The 23,972-nt window shown below is 42.5% G+C and overlaps 1 protein-coding gene across 2 annotated transcripts in view; it reads left to right on the top strand.

The window, feature by feature from the left end:
* Positions 1 to 23,972, top strand: part of si:dkeyp-9d4.3 (caskin-1) — a 69,060-nt gene that overhangs the window by 7,095 nt on the left and 37,993 nt on the right. For both annotated transcript variants that reach the window (XM_029122032.2, XM_029122033.2), the window contains exons 2-6: positions 2,316 to 2,367; positions 16,223 to 16,320; positions 17,413 to 17,558; positions 18,842 to 18,937; positions 22,327 to 22,448. In XM_029122032.2, the coding sequence (XP_028977865.1) occupies positions 2,316 to 2,367; positions 16,223 to 16,320; positions 17,413 to 17,558; positions 18,842 to 18,937; positions 22,327 to 22,448 (514 nt within the window). The remainder of the gene's footprint in view (positions 1 to 2,315; positions 2,368 to 16,222; positions 16,321 to 17,412; positions 17,559 to 18,841; positions 18,938 to 22,326; positions 22,449 to 23,972) is intronic.

Here is a 23,972-nt window from a genome sequence, read left to right as displayed (position 1 = left end):
CAAATAATGTTGTTGGGGACAGATGATGTGAGGGACAGATAATGTTGTGGGGGACAGATGATGTTGTAAGAGAACGATGATGATGTGAGGAACTCATGTTCTCCACAGCGCCCATTGCCAGTAGTACATTTATATAAAAAATTGTGTTCTCCACAGCACCCCCTACCAAACATCTCTGGAAAAAATGAAGAGGCCACTGCAAAATTATGTGAACAGTCGTTTTTTGCCCTCTGCCAGTCTGTACCTTTGTTGTCCCCAATGTCTGTTGCTTGACCTTGTTCTTATGAACCAGGATGGAAGCAACCTGACGCTCACTCTATCCCACTGCCAGTAAAGCCAGTATTGAACCCATCTTTTCCTCACTCAAAGCTTTTCTTTTCAACTCTTTTGTCATGTTGAATAGTTATTTCTTTATCTTGGAGGTAATTGCACTTTTTTTGCCATCCAGCTGGTCCTATTGCAAAAGGATAGTGATGACCACAGCAGTGGTTTTTATACTTTTCCCTATTAAATTAGATTTGGTTCAGGTAAACACCTAATCAGTACCTCATTAAGTAAAATTAGCAATGAAGGAAAAAATGAAGGAATGTTTTGAGTGAAGAACAGAAGCGTTCAATTTGCAGTGGTCTCTTAATTGGAACCCTTCTGTTGCTCACTCAAAACCTTCCTTTTCAACTTTTTTGGAAAAGAAAGTAAAAGGTGAAGTAGTCTCTTAATTTTGTCTGGAGCTGTATACACTCACCTAAAGGATTATTAGGAACACCATACCAATACTGTGTTTGACCCCCTTTTGCCTTCAGAACTGCCTTAATTCTACGTGGCATTGATTCAACAAAGTGCTGAAAGCATTCTTTAGAAATGTTGGCCCATATTGATAAGATAGCATCTTGCAGTTGATGGAGATTTGTGGGATGCACATCCAGGGCACGAAGCTCCCGTTCCACCACATCCCAAAGATGCTCTGTTGGGTTGAGATCTGGTGACTGTGGGGGCCATTTCAGTACAGTGAACTCATTGTCATGTTCAAGAAACCAATTTGAAGTGATTCGAGCTTTGTGACATGGTGCATTATCCTGCTGGAAATAGCCATCAGAGGATGGGTACATGGTGGTTATAAAGGGATGGACATTGTCAGAAACAATGCTCAGGTAGGCCGTGGCATTTAAACAATGCCCAATTGGCACTAAGGGGCCTAAAGTGTGCCAAGAAAACATCCCCCACACCATTACACCACCACCACCACCAGCCTGCACAAGGCATGATGGATCCATGTTCTCATTCTGTTCACGCCAAATTCTGACTCTACCATCTGAATGTCTCAACAGAAATCGAGACTCATCAGACCAGGCAACATTCTTCCAGTCTTCAACTGTCCAATTTTGGTGAGCTTGTGCAAATTGTAGCATCTTTTCCCTATTTGTAGTGGAGATGAGTGGTACCCAGTGGGGTCTTCTGCTGTTGTAGCCCATCCGCCTCAAGGTTGTGCGTGTTGTGGCTTCACAAATGCTTTGCTGCATACCTCGGTTGTAACGTTATTTCAGTCAAAGTTGCTCTTCTATCAGCTTGAATCAGTCGGCCCATTCTCCTCTGACCTCTAGCATCAACAAGGCATTTTCGCCCACAGGACTGCCGCATACTGGATGTTTTCCCCTTTTCACACCATTCTTTGTAAACCCTAGAAATGGTTGTGCGTGAAAATCCCAGTAACTGAGCAGATTGTGAAATACTCAGACCGGCCAGTCTGGCACCAACAACCATGCCACGGTCAAATTTGCTTAAATCACCTTTCTTTCCCATTCTGACATTCAGTTTGGAGTTCAGGAGATTGTCTTGACCAGGACCACACCCCTAAATGCATTGAAGCAACTGCCATGTGATTGGTTGATTAGATAATTGCATTAATGAGAAACTGAACAGGTGTTAATAATCCTTTAGGTGAGTGTATATTATATATATCATTGTCGACGATGCACGGAAGTAGGTGTGTAGTATTATGCTTGGAGATGCAGGTGTTTTCGTGACGATCCTCATCATGCTGCCTTATATTAAACACAACCAAATATTTACATTTAGATTTTTAACGTTCTTTTTTGTGTTTGTGTTTGTGTGTGTGTGTGTGTGTGTGTGTGTCAGGGATTACTGAGCAAACTGCAGATTATGTCCAGTAGGATTATACAAAAATGAATTAAAGTCTGTGTGTTTCAGAGTGCGTGTATTTCCCACTCTGGATTTATGAAGGAAAAAAAACTGAATCACACACACATGCACACACACACACACACACACACTCATGTTTTTTGCCCTCTGTATTCCAGAGCTGCTGGGAACTGCCAAGAGGATCAATGTAAACTTCCAGGATGCTGACGGGTGAGTCACATCACAATGTATACACACTTTCTATATAAACAATCTTAACACACATTTTATATAAACAATCTATGCACACATTCGATATAAACGGTGTTTACACCTATTCAATATAAACAATCTATACACACATTCTATATAAACAATCTATACACACATTCTATATAAAAAGTCTATATGCACATTCTCTATAAACAATCTATATACTGTATTTGGTGCCTTTGAAAAGGACAGAGACCCCTTCCCTTTCTCCATATTTTGCTGTGTTATGGACTTCATTTATATTTGATCAAATAATTTTTGACATCTAACCACATACAATACGCCATAATGACAACAACAACAAAAATGAGATATCTGTGCCAATTTATGAAAAATCCTAATGAAAATAAGTATTCAGACACCTTTTCTGTACTTTTTAGAAGCATCTCGGGCAGTGACCACATCTTCAAGTCTTCTTGGGTACAGTATGTCTCTAGCAACTTTGAGTCTCCTTGGGTACAGGATGTCTCTAGCAACTTTGAGTCTTCTTGGGTACAGGATGTCTCTAGCAACTTTGAGTCTTCTTGGGTACAGGATGTCTCTAGCAACTTTGAGTCTCCTTGGGTACAGGATGTCTCTAGCAACTTTGAGTCTTCTTGGGTACAGGATGTCTCTAGCAGCTTTGAGTCTTGGGTACAGGATGTCTCTACCAGCTTTGAGTCTTCTTGAGTACAAGATGTCTCTAGCAGCTTCAAGTCTTCTTGGGTACAGTAGGTCTCTAGCAACTTTGAGTCTCCTTGGGTACAGGATGTCTCTAGCAACTTTGAGTCTTCTTGGGTACAGGATGTCTCTAGCAGCTTTGAGTCTTGGGTACAGGATGTCTCTACCAGCTTTGAGTCTTCTTGAGTACAAGATGTCTCTAGCAGCTTCAAGTCTTCTTGGGTACAGTAGGTCTCTAGCAACTTTGAGTCTTCTTGGGTACAGGATGTCTCTACCAGCTTTGAGTCTTCTTGAGTACAAGATGTCTCTAGCAGCTTCAAGTCTTCTTGGGTACAGTATGTCTCTAGCAACTTTGTGTTTTCTTGGGTAAAGTAGGTCTCTAACAGCTTTGAGTCTTCTTGGATACAGTATGTCTCCAGCAACTTTGAGTCTTCTTGGGTACGGGATGTCTCTGCCAGATTTTAGTCTTCTTGGGTACAGGATGTCTCAAGCAGCTTTGAGTCTTTTTGGTTACAGGATGTCTCTACCAGCTTGAATTCTTATTGGGTACAATATCTCTCTGGCAGCTTTGAGTCTTCTTGGGAACAATATGTCTCTACCAGCTTTGCCTGCCTGGATTGGCAGGGGAGCGTCAGTGAACAGGGATCTTTAGGTCTCACCACATATGTTCAATAGGGTTCAAGTCCGGGCTTTGGCTGAGCCAATCAAAAACATTCACAGACTTACCCTCAAGCCACTCCACCGTTGTCTTGGCTTTGGGTGGTTGTTGTACTGAAAGATACATTTTCGCCCCAGTCTGAGGTCCTGAGCTCTCTGGATCAGATTTCTCTGTATTTTGCTTGGTTCATTCCCTCAATCCTGACCAGTCTGCCAGTACCTAGAGTTGAGAAGCATCCCCATAGCATGCGGCTCCAACCACCATGCTTCACTGTAGGGATGGTTTCAGCTGTGCCTGGTTTTCACCAGACATACTAGCACTTGGGGAATTCAGGTGGAAACGTTTGATTTTGTTACTTATCAGACCAGAGAAACTTTTCACAAACACAAACAAACAAACAACACACACTCACACTCTCTCAGTCTAGCCAGTCCACAAAAAAGACCTGATTGATGGAGGGTTGCAGAGATGGTTGTCTGTCTGGGAGGTTCTCCCATCTCTGCAGAGAAACTCTTAGGCTGTGTTAAGGTAGCCATTGGGTACTTGCTCACCTCAACCAAGAGTTTTGGTGGTCATGTATTTGGTCACAATCCACAGTTCACAATATACATACCCTAGGTACATGTGTACGTTACCCAGAAACAGGATATGTGCGAAACAAATTGCACAATGACTAGACATAGACTAGAACATATGGTGCTTTCCAGGTCAGGGGAGGTTGTCGAGTGACAGTCAGACAAATGCACTGGATTCCCAACTGCACACATTTTTACAGTCTCACTGGAGTCCCACGTGCTGGTTGTTTTTTGGTGTTCTTGGAACGTGGGTCCTTATATCTACCAGATATAAAAACAAGGGACAATGCAATACTTACATGGTATTGTGTTAGTCTCTCTGTATTTTGTGTTTTTGCTGGATCACGTAAGCGGAGCCAGCCAAGAAGAGCGAATGTCTCTTACTGACTGACTGACTAAGAGAATGAGTGAGTGACTGACTACCCCTTATTAAATAGCATAGTGGTTAGAGAAGCCAAACTATAGGTCCCGTGTTCAAATCTTCTCACAGTAAACAGATTATGTATTGGGATTTGTTCCAGATAGACAAAAACTTCCCTGGCTATAACCTTCTGTATCTATGTTGTAGTAAGCCTAAAATAAAACTGTTTACAGTTGCATTGCTGCTGTTTCTGGTGGATTTTCGAAGAGCGCATCCATGCATGCTTTTGGGGGTAATATAGGCTAGATCAAAACCCCTTGGGTAGTAAAAGAGTAGGGTTTCCACGATTCTCTCGTCTTTTCACTTGATGAAAAAGTCAGTTATCATCACTTACATTGATAAATATTGTATCAATGTCATTCACAAATGTAAGAAAAACTATTTTTTTTGTGCCATGAAATGAAATAGATTTGCCAAAGGTGGACTCAAATCAAGTCCTAGGGACATCTCAAGGATGGTCAAAAGACAGGATGGCAAAGGCTTTGAGGTTTTTCATTTTTTCATTTTGAATAAATTGGCACAAATGTCTAAAGACATGTTTTTGTTTTGTCATTATGGCATATTGTGCGTAGCTTGATTAATCAATTATAAATTAATTTCATAACACAAAAAAGATTTAGAGAATGTGTAGGAGGCGCTGTACATTCTGGAGGCGCTGTACATTGAATATAAGCAGTTTATACACACATTCTATAAAAACTGTCTATACACACGTTCTACAAAAACTGTCTATACACACATTCTACAAAAACTGTCTATATATACACATTCTATAAAACCAGACCATATACACATTCTATACAAACAGAAGATTTGTGGAGTAACGGATAAAAATTTTTTTTAAACTGTAATCTGTTACGTTACCAACTAAAATATTGTAATCGGATTACAGATACTTTAGAAAAAAGTTAGATTTTTGAATTTAATATTTTAAAAACATTGTTATTTTAACCCAAATTTCAGTTGCGTGCCTACGTTGTGTGTGTGATCATCATGGGCGCAAAGGTGGGCGCGCATTACCAGGTTAGTGACCAATGACGTGCTACTTTAGTTCTCTGCTTTTGTCTGGTAAAAACAGAGTATGCCTACAATAATACTACCCAACCTATTTTAAATGTGATTTGGTAATCTACTGTCGATGCATCTTTCTCAGAACAATGATAGGCGGTATTTACTGTTGTATTTTTTTCTTGTTTAGGAGATTAGGCAACTGTTTGTCAGAAACATTTTAGTCATTTAACATACGTTCTTATCCAGAGTCACTTACAATAAGTGCATTCTTCTTAAGGTGTCTTGGAAAAACAGCATCTGACAATCATAACAAGTACACCTTCACCTAAGCAAAGTCAGTGCCAGACAAATCAAAGTTAAGTGCATTTTCTTTTTCTTTTTTTCATGTTCCCACAGGTAAAACATATTTAAGTGTGTTCACGATTGCAGACGTGCATTTGTGTGCCTGGGGTTTCTGCATCGTTTTGACAATGTTGGTGGTTGTGGAGCAAAACATCAAACTACCGCAAATTTTATGTACCCCAGACAAGCTACAGATATCTTGATTATTATATACAATAATGTAAATACCATTTTTGAGAAATTGACATTTCTTTCTCAACAATGTCTTGAAGCAATAAAACACATAAATAAAACACAAATAACAGAATAGGATAACACATCCTTAGATTATGGGTTATTTTCAGATAAAGTCAGATTCTGGAAGATCAAGGGTTATTGGATTAATTGGAATGACTGAATATCTGACAGACGTTTAGTGTGTAATGTAGAGATGTAGCCTACTCGTAATGAAGAACAAAGCAATGGTTTAGAAACCCTTTCCAAACAACTGTACATAACCCATAAGGTATAATGCTAATTATCTGGCCAGATATGTAAACTGTAATATTGATTGATCCCACAAAGGGTCTTACAACTGGTTATTCGTCTTCTAATGCCTTTTAATATGTAAGTATTCTAAAAGTAATTAAAAGTAACTAGATTACATTACTGAGTTTTGTCATCCAAATCTTACATTACTGATTACAAATGTGGAAAGGTAACTTGTAACATTTAAAAAGTAACCTACTCAACCCTGACAAAAAGTATATTCTAACAGATAGAGAGGAGGGAGTGAGAGAGACTTCAGGGGAGTGAGAGTAGAGATGGAGAGAGACTTTAGAGGAGAGACAGAGACTACAGAGGGAGAGAGACTTGAGGGGAGAGAGACTATAGAGGGAAAGAGACTCCAGGGGAGAGAGAGGAGAGAGGGAGAGAGACTTTGGGGGGGGAGAGAGAGCAGAGAATGGAAGAGAGAATTCAGGGGAGCGAGAGGAGAGGGAGAGAGACATCAGGTGAGAGAGGAGAGAGGGAGAGAGACTTCAGGGGAGAGAGGAGAGAGGGAGAGAGACTTCAGGGGAGAGAGGAGAGAGGGAGAAAGACTTTAGGGGGGAGAGAGAGGAGATAGAAAGGAAAGAGAGGGAGAGAAACTTCAAGGGAGGGAGAGAGGGGAGAGGGAGAGAGAATTCAGGGAAGAGAGGAGAGAGGGAGAAAGACTTCAGGGGAGAGAGGAGAGAGGGAGAAAGACTTTAGGGGGGAGAGAGAGGAGAGAGGGAGAGAGACTTCAGTAGAGAGAGGAGAAAGGGAGAGAGACTTCAGGGGAGAGAGGAGAGAGGGAGAGAGACTTCAGGGGAGAGAGGAGAGAGGGAGAGAGACTTCAGTTGAGAGAGGAGAAAGGGAGAGAGACTTCAGGGGAGAGAGGAGAGAGAGGGAGAGAGACTTCAGGGAAGAGAGAAGAGAAAGGGAGAGAGACTTCAGGGGAGAGAGACTTCAGGGAAGAGAGAGGAGAGAGGGAGAGAGACTTCAGGGGAGAGAGAAGAGAAAGGGAGAGAGACTTCAGGGGGGAGAGACTTCAGGGAAGAGAGAGGAGAGAGGGAGAGAGACTTCAGGGGAGAGAGAGGGGAGAGGGAGATCGACTTCAGGGGAGAGACGTGTTATTATGGGATCTAGGTCACAATCACACACATACACTGACTCCCATTGAAACACACACACACTGACAATTACTCTCACTGAAACACACACAGACACACTCACTGAAATATAAACAGTCACACATACACACACTCACCCACTTGAAAACACACATCACGCATGTACACACACACGCACACACATTCACACAGTGACATGATGACACGTGTTTCCCACAGCACCCCCACTGTTAATCTACCGTTACTAAAATGTTGATCTACTGATATTAAAGGGATATTGTACTAATCACAGGAATATGTCAGGTCCTATCATACCAAACCAATAACATTCAAGGGATATACTACTAATCACAGGAATATATCAGGTCCTATCATACCAAACCAATAACATTCAAGGGATATTCTACTAATCACAGGAATATGTCAGGTCCTATCATACCAAACCAATAACATTCAAGGGATATTGTACTAATCACAGGAATATGTCAGGTCCTATCATACCAAACCAATAACATTCAAGGGATATTCTACTAATCACAGGAATATGTCAGGTCCTATCATACCAAACCAATAACATTCAAGGGATATTCTACTAATCACAGGAATATGTCAGGTCCTATCATACCAAACCAATAACATGAATGCACAGGTGGTTGGTTGAACCCTGCTCTTTTCTATATTATGAGGGGCTGAATCGGTATAGAAGTAGACCTTTTCTAAATGGGTGAATCATGTAAATATAGACCAGCTTATTTCTTTGATTGGTTGAAGTTTAGTGCTCGGCCATCCAAGACCCTCCCTCCTGTTTCCTGGGTATCTATACATTTACCCACATTCTATTAATACATTTTTTTGTTCAATGAAAAATGTCCATCTGATATTGGAGTAGATCAAATTAAACAAAAATTATTTTATACAGGAATAGCAAACAAACAATTTCTGAACAATGCAGCCTTGGGTTCAAAATGACCTAGGACTCTTGGGGGATCCCCTAAAATGTCATCATAAAACATTTTGAAGACTATTTTACTATATTATCTGTATCTTTTCCAGTTTTTAATGTTATAAAATATTTTAATTTGAACATTTGAACAATAACTTAAGCCTGCCTGATATTCACTCCTGGAAATTATATGAAGCCTTACTGATGTGTTACATATGAAAAACACCAATTTTAAAATGTTGATAGCAACCAGCTTAAAACAAGTCAAATTGTATATGTCCAGTATTCCTTAATCCTACAACATATCCCAAAGGAAGTCAAGCCATTACATTTTACTTAATGTTAACACATGGTATTGGGAGTAGCCATTTTGTTCACCATAATGAAATTTAGGAAAAACCTTTGAACTGTATCACTAGACTTGCATGTTAATAAAGGAAATAAGAATGTATTTGAACAAGAAGAGGAACCATGCAAGTCTAGTTCAACCAGCCCACAATTAGAAGGGATGACTGTTGTTGCCCTGGCTGGATTTGAGCCTGGGTCTCCCATATCAGAGGCTGCGTCTTTAACCACTATGCCACAAAGCAAAACATATGGTGAGCGATGGCGTCTCGACATTATATAATTTTGTTACGCATTACCATCCCGCCCACTTCTAATATTTCGTTGGACACCATTAATCATTGTCTTAAAATGACTAACGTTTCTAATTAAGTTTACTTCCACCATAAATTGCATTTATGAACTGTATAGCTTTTATTAGCCAGTAGCTGGCCTACTAGTATCTACTTATTGCTAGGAATAGTCATAAGAATTGAGCAATTGCTAGCGAGACTGAAGATTACATTTTCATTGCCAAAGCTATTTCATTCCATGGTATAATAACGCTAGTTTTTCTTTCATTTGTGTATGACATTGATGCAATAACTACCAATATAGTTGACGATATAACAGATTTTTTCGTCAAGTGAAAAGACAAAAGAATTGTGGAAACCCATCCTCTTTTACTGGCCAAGGGGTTGTGATCTAGCCTATATTACCCCAAAAAGCATGTACGGAGGTGTACTTTCGAAAATCCACCAGAAATAGTCGCAATATAACCGTAAACTGTTTTATTTTAGGCTTACTTTAATGTAGCTACAGAAGGTTGTCTCCAGCAAAGTTTTTGTCTATCCTGAACCAATCGTAATGTATATCTTGCTTTGACTGCCTTGAGGCTTGAACAGCGGTCCCCTGCATTAGAGCCTGCATTACTAACCACAATGCTATTTAACAAGGGGTAGTCAGTCAGTCATTCTCTCTCTCAGTAAGAGAGATGGCCGCTCTTATTGGCCCTAAGATCTTTTAACACAACTAAAGACAGTTCAAATGACATAATAACCTACTAATGATGCAATGTTTCACATTCATCATGTCAGTTAATCAGGCAAATATTTTTTTTTCCTTTGGCTCAGCTAGTTCTAAAATAATAGTATGTTTGGCCTGGCTGAGTTTAAATGGGCTGTACTTGGCTTGACTGGGCTAAGCTAGGCTGAGCTGGTGCAAAATATTATTTTAATAAATTAATTGCTATGTTAAAACATTCAGCTACAGCTCCAGAACAAATTAAGAGACCACTGCACCTTTTTCTTTCCTTTCCAAAAAAGTCAAAAGGGAAGGTTTTGAGTGAGGAACAGAATCGTTAAAATGAAGAGAACGCTGCAAATTGAACGCTTCTGTTCCTCACTCAAAACTTCCCGTTTCAACTTTTTTGGACAGGAAAGTTTTTTTCTTTTCGGAGCTGTATATTACAATAAGTCAATATTCAGGACGAAATCTGAGAATAGTCAGTGTTACCTAAGCCAATGTCTACAATTTCCTCATTAACTATAAATTTCATAGCAGAATTTACGATGAAATTTATAGTTAATGAGGAAACTATAAATTTCATAGCAGAATTTACCCTCTCCTCCATGAACTGCCACCTTAACGTGGTGGAGGGGTTTGAGTACCCCAGTGACCCAAGGAGCTATGTTGTCTAGGGCTATATGCCCCTGGTAGGGTCTCCCAAGGCAAACAGGTCCTGGGCGACGGGTCAGACTAAGAGCGGTTCAAAAACCCTTTTATGATAATAAACATTTTGAGGACCGTGACGTCGCCCGGTATGGCGCAGCCGGGGCCCCACCCTGGAGCCAGGCCCGGGGTTGGGGCTCGTATGCGAGCGCCTGGTGGAGCCCGAAGGAGCGCCTGGTGGAGCCAGAAGGAGCGACGTGGGGCCGCCTTTCCGTGGGCTCACCACCTGCAGGAGAGACCGTAAGGGGTCGGTGCGTTGAGGATCGGGCGACAGTCGAAGGCGGGGGCCTCGACAACCCGATCCCTGGACACAGAAACTAGTTCTAGGGACGTGGTACGTGTGGACTGCAGCCCAGGTGGTTGTGGAGGCAAAAACTCGGGCCTGGGAGGAGTTCGTTGAGACCATGGAGAAGGACTATCGGCTGGCCTCGAAGAGATTCTGGCAAACCGTCCGGCGCCTCAGGAGAGGGAAACAGTGCCCTATCAACACTGTTTACAGTGGAGGTGGGCAGCTGTTGACCTCAACTGGGGATGTCGTCGGGCGGTGGAAGGAGTACTTCAAGGATCTCCTAAATCCCGCCGTCACGTCTTCCATTGAGGAAGCAGAGGCTGAGGGCTCAGAGATGGACTCGTCCATCACCCGGGCTGAAGTCACTGAGGTAGTCAAGAAACTCCTCGGTGGCAAGGCACCGGGGGTGGATGAGATCCGCCCTGAGTACCTCAAGTCTCTGGATGTTGTGGGGCTGTCTTGGTTGACACGCCTCTGCAGTATCGCGTGGCGGTCGGGGACAGTGCCTCTGGGATGGCAGACCGGGGTGGTGGTCCCTCTTTTTAAGAAGGGGGACCGGAGGGTGTGTTCCAACTACAGGGGGATCACACTTCTCAGCCTCCCCGGTAAAGTCTATGCCAGGGTACTGGAGAGAAGAATACGGCCGATAGTAGAACCTCAGATTCAGGAGGAACAGTGTGGTTTTCGTCCGGGCCGTGGAACACTGGACCAGCTCAATCAATCAATCAAATGTATTTATAAAGCCCTTTTTACAACAGCAGTTGTCACAAAGTGCTTTACAGAGACACCAGGCCTTAAACCCCAAGGAGCAAACAACAGTAGTGTTGAATTTAAGTGGCTAGGAAAAACTCCCTAAGAAGGTCGAATTTTAGGAAGAAACCTAGAGAGGACCCAGGCTCAGAGGGGTGAGATATGGCTGTGCCGGGTGAGATTTTAATTGGAATAATAAATACATTTCTCTGGGCTAAATCCAGAGTCTATTTGATTTTAGACTAGGTCAGAAGTATGACCAGGTGGACAAGGACAGGGACAGCAACGGGCCCCCCAAACCAGGTAATCCGCAGGTGTGGACCAGGACCTCATCTCCTTCTAAAATGTAAAACTGGAGGAGATTGAAAAAAAGTTAGTAGTGCATTCCTCATATCCCCCAGCACAATAATATAGCAGCCTAACCCCTTGGAACTGAGACGGGGGGGTCCGGTGACAATGTGGCCCTACCCGGGGGAGGCCCGGGTCTATACCCTCTACAGGCAGATGGAGGGTTCATGGGAGTTTGCTCAACCAATCCACATGTGTTTTGTGGATTTGGAGAAGGCATTCGACTGTGTCCCTCGCGGCATCCTGTGGAGGGTGCTTCGGGAGTATGGGGTCCTGGGTCCTTTGCTAAGGGCTGTCAGGTCCCTGTACGACCGAAGCAGGAGCTTGGTTCGCATTGCCGGCAGTAAGTCAGACTTGTTCCCGGTGCATGTTGGACTCCGGCAGGGCTGCCCTTTGTCGCCGGTTCTGTTCGTAATTTTTATGGACAGAATTTCGAGGTGCAGCCAGCGGCCGGAGGGTGTCAGGTTTGGGGACCTCACGATTTCGTCTCTGCCCTTTGTGGATGATGTTGTCGTGTTGGCCCCTTCAAACCAGGACCCTCAGCATGCACTGGGACGGTTTGCAGCCGAGTGTGAAGCGGTCGGGATGAAAATCAGTACCTCCAAATCCAAGGCCATGGTCCTCAGTCGGAAAAGGGTGGTTTGCAGGGTGGCTGGGCGATCCCTTAGAGATAGGGTGAGAAGCTCGGTCACCCGGGAGGAGCTCAGAGTAGTGCCGCTGCTCCTCCACATCGAGAGGGGTCAGCTGAGGTGGTTTGGGCATCAGTTCGAGTCAGATGCTTCCTGAACGCCTTCCCGGGAAGGTGTTCCGGGCCTGTCCCACCGGGAGGAGACCCCGGGGAAGACCTAGGACACGCTGGATGGACTATGTCTCCCGGCTGGCCTGGGAACGCCTCAGTGTCCCCCCGGAAGACCTAGAGGAAGTGTCTAGGGAGAGGGAAGTCTGGGCATCTCTGCTTAGACTGCTGCCCCCGCGACCCGGCCCCGGATAAGCGGAAGAAGATGAATTAATTAATTAATTAATTTTGAAAACTTGAAAAAAGTTGATGATCTTTCTTTTTCCTCTTGCTCTGTTTATGATGCATGGTTCTAGGTTCAGAAAAGTAATTTTAGCTACAGTAGCTAACCAAGCTCTCAGCCTCATGTACACACACAGTCATGCTCAAATGAAATGAATGTCATCAAGTCACAAACTTACAGTACATCCTGGTTATTACTCGTCATCACTGACTGGGAAAGCAGGTTGGTAAAGGGAGCTACGAATAACCAGTTTAGCTATATAACTGTAGCTGCTAGGTTAGCTAATTTGGCTTCAATATTACCAAGCTAGCTAGCAAGTATTGTTGGCAAAATTACTCTTCTAAACATAATGTTGGGTATCCAGTAAATGCAATGTTTGACAGAAGATCAGCTAATATTGGATGATACGCAATTATAGATAGATCAACATAAAGCACTTTATGTACTTACAGGATTTTCATTCATTTATTGTAGTTGATTTCAGTCAAACAGCTATCAAGTTAACTGTGTACAGAGAGGGAAAACATTATTTGATCCCCTGCAGATTTTTTATGTTTGCCCACTGACAAAGAAATGATCAGTCTATCATTTTAATGGTAGGTTTATTTGAACAGTGAGAGACAGAATAACAACAAAAAAATCCAGAAAAACGCATTGATTTGCATTTTAATGAGTGAAATAAGTATGAGTATTCCCTCTCAATCAAAAAGATTTCTGTCTCCCAGGTGTAATTTATACAGGTAAAGGGCTGAGACAAAATTGTAGACCTACACAAGGCTGGAATGGGCTACAAGACCATCCCCAAGCAACTTTGTGAGAAGGTGACTGCAGTTGGTGCGATTATTTGCAAATGGAAGATACACAAAAGAACAGCCCAGAACTAAATGGGAGGATCTTGTCAATGATCTCAAGGCAGCTGGGACCATAGTCACCAAGAAAACAATTGGTGCCATGAAGGACTGAAATTCTGAAGCGCCCGCAAGGTCCCCCTGCTCAAGAAGCACATGTACAGGCCCATCTGAAGTTTGCGAATGAACATCTGAATGATTCAAAGGAGAACTGGGTGAAAGTGTGGTCAGATGAGACCAAAATCAAGCTCTTTGGAATCAACACAACTCGCCATGTTTTGAGGAGAAGGAATGCTGCCTATGACCCCAAGAACACCATCCCCACCCTCAAACATGTAGGTGGAAACATTATGCTTAGGGGTGTTTTTCTAGTAAGGGGACAGGACAACTTCAACACATCAAAGGGACGATGGACGGAGCCATGTACCGTCAAATCTTGGGTGAGAACCTCCTTCCCTCAGCCAGGGCATTGACAATGGGTCGTGGATGGGTATTCCAGAATGACAATGACCCAAAACACATGGCCAAGGCAACAAAGGAGTGGCTCAAGAAGAAGCTCATTAAGGTCCTGGATTGGCCTAGCCAGTCTCCAGACCTTAATTCCATAGAAAATCTGTGGAGGGAGCTGAAGGTTTGAGTTGCCAAATGTCAGCCTCAAAACCTTAATTACTTGGAGAAGATCTACAAAGAGGAGTGGGACAAAATCCCTCCTGAGATGTGTGCAAACTTGGTGGCCAAAAACATCTGACCTGTGTGATTGCCAACAAGGGTTTTGCCACCAAGTACTAAGTCATGTTTAGCAGAGGGGTCAAATACTTATTTCACTCATTAAAATGCAAATCAATTTATAACATTTTTGACATGCGTTTTTCTGGATATTTGTTGTTGTTATTCGGTCTCTCACTGTTAAATAAATCTACCATTAAAATTATAGACTGATCATTTCTTTGTCAGTGGGCAAATGTACAAAATCAGCAGGGGGTCAAATAATTTATTCCCTCACTGTATGGTTTGGAGTTGGAAAATATGCATAGAAATAACTATACGATCAGAATACTCACTTGCCTAATTGACATTGAACAATTGTCTATCATGCTGCCACCTTCAGGATGAGCAAAATACTGTTTTGAATAATGTGCCACGTATTGCTGTTTTCATACAATTTCGTCTTAATTATATTGTAATTTTTCTCAGCCATGGGAGCTGGCATTTAAAACTAGGCGAGCCGAATGCTGTTCATGAGCTGTGCAATCAGAAACTCTGATATGCATGGACACCTCAACATTATATATCATATACACCTCAATATTATATATCATATAAACCTCACAATTATCTATCATATAAACCTCACACTTATATAGCATATACACCTCAATATATCTCTATCATATACACCTCATTATTATATATCATATAAACCTCAACATTATCTATCATATAAACCTCAACATTATATATCATATAAACCTCAATATATCTCTATCATATGCACCTCAATATATCTCTATCATATAAACCTCAACATTATCTATCATATAAACCTCAACATTATGTATCAAATAAACCTCAACATTATGTATCAAATAAACCTCACATTATATATCATATACACCTCAATATATCTCTATCATATACACCTCATTATTATATATCATATGCACCTCATTATTATATATCATATACACCTCAACATTATATAGCATATAAACATCAATATTATAAATGATATACACCTCAACATTATATATCAAATAAACCTCAACATTATATATCATATACACCTCAATATTATTTATCATATAAACCTCAACATTATATATCATATACACCTCAATATTATACATCATATAAACCTCAACATTATACATCATATAAACCTCAACATTATATATCATATAAACCTCAACATTATATAGCATATACACCTCAACATTATATATCATACAGTGGGGAGAACAAGTATTTGATACACTGCCGATTTTGCAGGTTTTCCTACTTACAAAGCATGTTGAGGTCTGTAATTTTTATCATAGGTACACCTCCACTGTGAGAGACGGAATCTAAAACAAAAATCCAGAAAATCATTTGTATGATTTTTTTTATAATTAATTTACATTTTATTGCATGACATAAGTATTTGATCACCTACCAACCAGTAAGAATTCCGGCTCTAACAGACCTTTTAGTTTTTCTTTAAATATTGTATTTCAATGTGTGTGTGTGTGTTTGTATCTGTGTGTGTGTGTATCTGTGTGTGTAGGTTATCTGCGCTACATCATGCAGCTCTGAGTGGGAACAAGGAGCTGATATCTCTTCTCCTCGAGTCTCAGGCCACTGTGGACATCAAAGACCAGAATGGTAATACCCCTAAACCTAATCCTAAACATAACCCTAACCTAATCCTAAACATAACCCTCACCTGACCCTAAACATAGCCCTCACCTGACCCTAAACATAACCCTCACCTAACCCTAAACATAACCCTCACCTAACCCTAAACATAGCCCTCACCTGACCCTAAACATAGCCCTCACCTGACCCTAAACATAGCCCTCACCTGACCCTAAACATAGCCCTCACCTGACCCTAAACATAACCCTCACCTAACCCTAAACATAGCCCTCACCTAACCCTAAACATAGCCCTCACCTGACCCTAAACATAGCCCTCACCTGACCCTAAACATAACCCTCACCTAACCCTAAACATAACCCTCACCTAACCCTAAACATAGCCCTCACCTGACCCTAAACATAGCCCTCACCTAACCCTAAACATAGCCCTCACCTAACCCTAAACATAACCCACACCTAACCCTAAACATAACCCACACCTAACCCTAAACATAGCCCTCACCTAACCCTAAACATAACCCTCACCTAACCCTAAACATAACCCTCACCTAACCCTAAACATAACCCACACCTAACCCTAAACATAGCCCTCACCTAACCCTAAACATAGCCCTCACCTAACCCTAAACATAACCCTCACCTAACCCTAAACATAACCCACACCTAACCCTAAACATAACCCACACCTAACCCTAAACATAACCCTCACCTAACCCTAAACATAACCCTCACCTAACCCTAAACATAACCCTCACACTAACCTTAACCCCTATCAGTACATTCATTCATTTAGCACAATCTCCTATCCAGAAATATGTACATGAGCGCACACACACACATATACACATTCACACATACGCATTCAGACACACACATTCACACACACACGCATTCACAGACACACACACGCATTCACAGACACACACACGCATTCACACACACACACACACACGCATTCACAGACACACACACGCATTCACAGACACACACACGCATTCACACACACACACACACGCATTCACACACAAACTCACACATTCAGACACACACACACACGTATACACACCCAGCTGGTCTCTGATGTGTGTGACTGTAGGAATGCGGCCACTGCACTATGCAGCATGGCAGGGGAAGACTGAGCCAATGAAAATGCTCCTGAAGGCGGGATCATCAGTCAACATCCAATCAGACGAGGGTCAGATCCCCCTGCACCTATCAGCACAGCATGGACACTATGATGGGGTAAGCCACACACACACACAAGGATACACACTCACACACAAGCAATACCACAAGCAACAAACACACAGTATTACATACAAGCATCACACACTCTATTTCACACACATGCACACACACACATACAATCACACACACATACAATCACACACACATTCAAATGCACGTTCACACAAGGCTTTGTGTGTTCCACTGTGGGGAGGGAGATTTACACACCTCCCTGACCTCTGTGTGTGGTGTGCCTGTGATGTGTGGTGTGCCTGTGATGTGTGGTGTGTCTGTGATGTGTGGGGTGTCTGTGATGTGTGGTGTGCCTGTGATGTGTGGTGTGTCTGTGATGTGTGGGGTGTCTGTGATGTGTGGGGTGTCTGTGATGTGTGGGGTGTCTGTGATGTGTGTGGTGTTTGCGGTGTGTGGGGGGTGTTTCTGGTGTGGGGGGTGTTTCTGGTGTGGGGGGTGTTTCTGGTGTGGGGGGTGTCTGTGATGTGTGGGGTGTTTCTGGTGTGTGTGTGGTGTGTCTGTGATGTGTGGGGTGTTTGTGGTGTGTGTGTGTGGTGTGTCTGTGATGGGTGGGGTGTTTGTGGTGTGTGTGTGGTGTGTCTGTGATGTGTGGGGTGTTGGTGGTATGTGTGGTGTTTGCGGTGTGTGTGGGGTGTGTTTGTGGTGTGTGTGGGGTGTGTTTGCGGTGTGTGTGGGGTGTGTTTGTGGTGTGTGTGGGGTGTGTTTGCGGTGTGTGTGGGGTGTGTTTGCGGTGTGTGTGGGGTGTGTTTGCGGTGTGTGTGGGGTGTGTTTGCGGTGTGTGTGGGGTGTGTTTGCGGTGTGTGTGGGGTGTGTTTGCGGTGTGTGTGGGGTGTGTTTGTGGTGTGTGTGGGGTGTGTTTGCGGTGTGTGTGGGGTGTGTTTGCGGTGTGTGTGGGGTGTGTTTGTGGTGTGTGTGGGGTGTGTTTGCGGTGTGTGTGGGGTGTGTTTGTGGTGTGTGTGGGGTGTGTGTGGGGTGTGTGTGGGGTGTGTTTGCGGTGTGTGTGGGGTGTGTTTGCGGTGTGTGTGGGGTGTGTTTGCGGTGTGTGTGGGGTGTTGGTGGGGTGTTGGTGGTGTGTGTGGGGTGTGTTTGCGGTGTGTATGGGGTGTGTTTGCGGTGTGTGTGGGGTGTGTTTGCGGTGTGTGTGGGGTGTGTTTGCGGTGTGTGTGGTGTTTCTGGTGTGGGGGGTGTTTCTGGTGTGGGGGGTGTATGTGGTGTGTTATGTTGGGGGTATTTGTGTGTGTGGTGTGTCTGGTTGTGTGTTCCAGTCTGAGATGTTGCTCCAACACCAGTCCAATCCCTGTATCTCCGACACGGCGGGCAAGACGCCCCTGGACCTGGCCTGTGAGTTTGGACGAGTGGGGGTGAGTCACACACGCCATTTACACACACGCCATATACACACACGCCATATACACACACACCATATACACACACACCATATATACACACACACCATATACACACACACACACCATATATACACACACACCATATATACACACACACCATATATGCACACACACCATATACACACACACCATATATACACACACACCATACACACACACACCATATATACACACACGCCATATACACACACACCATATACACACACACCATATATACACATACACCATATACACACACACCATATATACACACACACCATATATACACACACACCATATATACACACACACCATACACACACACACACCATATACACACACACCATATATAAACACACACCATATATACACACACACCATATATACACACATCGCTGGTTCTAAACTCCAAGCTGATGGTGAAATATAATGTAATTCTGACCCTGAGTGAGGCAATAAACCCTAATTGACCCTAATATTGACCTGGTACAATAACGGTAAAAGCAAGTATATAAAATAATATGATTATTCCAAGGAGATTCAATAATATCACAGCAGGTTATTTCAAGGTTATTATGGTGTCGTGTGGGTGAGCAGTTTGCTGATGTCAATGTTGTGGATCGATTGGCCCATGGTGGTGGTGGGGTTATGGTATGGGCAGGCGTGTGTTGTGGACAACGAACACAGGTGCATTTTATTGACTTCATTTTGAATGTACAGAGATAACAAGACGAGATCCTGAGGCCCATTGTTGTGCCATTCATCCATGACCATCACCTCATGTTGCAACATGATAATGCACGGCCCCATGTTGCAAGGATCTGTACATAATTCCTGGAAGCTGAAAACATCCCAGTTCTTTCATGGCCAGCATACTCACCTGACATGTCACCCATTGAGCATGTTTGGGATGCTCTGGATCGGCGTATACGACAGCGTCTTCCAGGTCCTGCCAATATCCAGCAACTTTGCACAGCCATTGAAGAGGAGTGGACCAACATTCCACAGGCCACAATCAACAACCTGATCAACTCTATGCGAAGGAGATGTGTTGCACTGCGTGAGGCAAATGGTGGTCACACCAAATACTGACTTGTTTTCTGACACCCCCGAACCCCCCCCAGACCCCCCCCCGGACCCGCCAATACAGTGAAACTGCACATTTTAGAGTGGCCTTTTATTGTGGCCAGCCTAAGGCACACCTGTGCAATTATCACACTGTCTAATCAGCATCTTGATATGCCAAACCTGTGTGGTGGATGGATTTTCTTGGCAAAGGAGAAGTGCTCACTAACACAGATTTAGACAGATTTGTGAACAATATTTGAGAGAAATAGGCCTGTTGTGTACATAGAGAAAATCTTAGAACTTTAAGTACAGCTCATGATAAATAGGGGCAAAAACAAAAGTGTTGCGTTTATAATTTTGTTCAGTGTAATATCACAGCAGGTTATTCTAAGGAGGCTAAATAATATCACAGCAGGTTATTCCAAGGAGGCTAAGTAATGTCACAGCATGTTATTCTCAGGAGGCTAAGTAATATCTCAACAGATAAGTCCCAGGAGGATGGATAATATCATGGCAGGTTGTTTCCAGGAGGATGGATAATACCACCACAGGTTAGTCCTAGGAAGATGGATAATATCACAGCAGGTTGTTTCCAGGAGGATGGATAATATCACGGCAGATTAGTACTAGGAGGATGGATAATATCACGGCATGTTAGTACTAGGAGGATGGATAATATCACAGCAGGTTGTTTCCAGGAGGATGGATAATATCACGGCAGGTTAGTCCTAGGAGGATGGATAATATCACAGCAGATTAGTAGTAGGAGGATGGATAATATCATTGCATGTTAGTACTAGGAGGATGGATAATATCACAGCAGATTAGTAGTAGGAGGATGGATAATATCATTGCATGTTAGTACTAGGAGGATGGATAATATCACAGCAGGTTTTTTCCAGGAGGATGGATAATATCATTGCAGGTTAGTACTAGGAGGATGGATAATATCACGGCAGGTTAGTAATAGGAAGATGGATAATATCACGGCAGGTTAGTACTAGGAGGATGGATAATATCACGGCAGGTTAGTACTAGGAGGATGGATAATATCACGGCAGGTTAGTAATAGGAGGATGGATAATATCACGGCAGGTTAGTACTAGGAGGATGGATAATATCACAGCAGATTAGTAGTAGGAGGATGGATAATATCATTGCATGTTAGTACTAGGAGGATGGATAATATCACAGCAGATTAGTAGTAGGAGGATGGATAATATCATTGCATGTTAGTACTAGGAGGATGGATAATATCACAGCAGGTTTTTTCCAGGAGGATGGATAATATCACAGCAGGTTAGTCCTAGGAGGATGGATAATATCACGGCAGGTTAGTACTAGGAGGATGGATAATATCACAGCAGGTTAGTCCTAGGAGGATGGATAATATCACGGCAGGTTAGTACTAGGAGGATGGATAATATCACGGCAGGTTAGTAATAGGAAGATGGATAATATCACTGCATGTTAGCACTAGGAGGATGGATAATATCATTGCAGGTTAGTACTAGGAGGATGGATAATATCACGGCAGGTTAGTAATAGGAAGATGGATAATATCACGGCAGGTTAGTACTAGGAGGATGGATAATATCACGGCAGGTTAGTACTAGGAGGATGGATAATATCACGGCAGGTTAGTAATAGGAGGATGGATAATATCATTGCAGGTTAGTACTAGGAGGATGGATAATATCACGGCAGGTTAGTACTAGGAGGATGGATAATATCACGGCAGGTTAGTAATAGGAGGATGGATAATATCATTGCAGGTTAGTACTAGGAGGATGGATAATATCACGGCAGGTTAGTACTAGGAGGATGGATAATATCACGGCAGGTTAGTAATAGGAGGATGGATAATATCACGGCAGGTTAGTACTAGGAGGTTGGATTATATCACGGCAGATTAGTACTATAATGATTGTAAAGCTTAAGTCACATCTGGTATGATCACCGTAATGCTTAAGTCACATCTGGTTTAATGATTGTAAAGCTTAAACCACATCTTGTATGATCATTGTAAAGTTGAAGTCCCATTGGACATGATCATTGTAAAACTTAATTCACATTTGGTATGATCATTGTAAAGCTTAATTCACTCCTGGTATGATTGCAAAGCTTAATTCACACTTAGTATGATGATTGCAAAGCTTAATTCACATATGGTTTGATGATTGTAAAGCTTATGTCACATCTGGCATGATGATTGTAAAGCTGTAATCCGTGTGTGAGTGTAAAGCTGAGATCTGTGTTTGTCTGTGTGTGTGTGTGTGTGTGTTTGTGTTCAGGTGGTGCAGCTCCTGCTTAGCAGTAACATGTGTGCCGCGATGATTGAGCCGAAGCCATCTGACCCAAACGGAATCTCTCCTCTCCACCTTGCCGCCAAGAACGGTCACATCGATGTCATAAGGTCAGGATGTGACATCATAAGCATTTACATTGCCACTCTGATTTTATTGTCATAACATCATGCCCACTATGACCCCGTTGCTTTAACATCATGACTTCATCACTACTATGACACTGCTGGTTTAACATCATGACTTCATCCCCACTATGACACCGCCGCTTTAACATCATGACCTCATCATCACTACTATGACACCGCTGCTTTAACATCATGACCTCATCATCACCACTATGAAACCGCTGCTTTAACATCATGACTTCATCACTACTATGACACCGCTGCTTTAACATCATGACTTCATCATCACTACTATGACACCGCTGCTTTAACATCATGACTTCATCATCACTACTATGACACCGCTGCTTTAACATCATGACTTCATCATCACTACTATGAAACCGCTGCTTTAACATCATGACTTCATCACTACTATGAAACCGCTGCTTTAACATCATGACTTCATCATCACTACTATGAAACCGCTGCTTTAACATCATGACTTCATCATCACTACTATGAAACCGCTGCTTTAACATCATGACTTCATCATCACTACTATGAAACCGCTGCTTTAACATCATGACTTCATCATCACTACTATGAAACCGCTGCTTTAACATCATGACTTCATCATCACTACTATGAAACCGCTGCTTTAACATCATGACTTCATCACTACTATGACACCGCTGCTTTAATATCATGACTTCATCGTCACTACTATGAAACCGCTGCTTTAACATCATGACTTCATCACTACTATGACACCGCTGCTTTAACATCATGACTTCATCATCACTACTATGACACCGCTGCTTTAACATCATGACTTCATCATCACTACTATGACACCGCTGCTTTAACATCATGACTTCATCATCACTACTATGAAACCACTGCTTTAATATCATGACTTCATCATCACTACTATGACACCGCTGCTTTAATATCATGACTTCATTGTCACTACTATGACACCGCTGCTTTAACATCATGACTTCATCATCACTACTATGAAACCGCTGCTTTAACATCATGACTTCATCATCACTACTATGAAACCGCTGCTTTAACATCATGACTTCATCATCACTACTATGACACCGCTGCTTTAATATCATGACTTCATCGTCACTACTATGAAACCGCTGCTTTAACATCATGACTTCATCGTCACTACTATGACACCGCTGCTTTAACATCATGACTTCATCATCACTACTATGACACCGCGTCTTTAACATCATGACTTCATCATCACTACTATGACACCGCTGCTTTAACATCATGACTTCATCATCACTACTATGAAACCGCTGCTTTAACATCATGACTTCATCATCACTACTATGAAACCGATGCTTTAACATCATGACTTCATCATCACTACTATGAAACCGCTGCTTTAACATCATGACTTCATCATCACTACTATGAAACCGCTGCTTTAACATCATGACTTCATCATCACTACTATGAAACCGCTGCTTTAACATCATGACTTCATCATCACTACTATGA

Source organism: Esox lucius, chromosome 9, assembly GCF_011004845.1.
Source record: "Esox lucius isolate fEsoLuc1 chromosome 9, fEsoLuc1.pri, whole genome shotgun sequence".
In the NCBI taxonomy this organism is placed as follows: Eukaryota; Metazoa; Chordata; class Actinopteri; order Esociformes; family Esocidae; genus Esox; species Esox lucius.
Note: the sequence above shows the minus strand (reverse complement) of the source record. Positions and strands in the feature narration are given on the sequence as shown.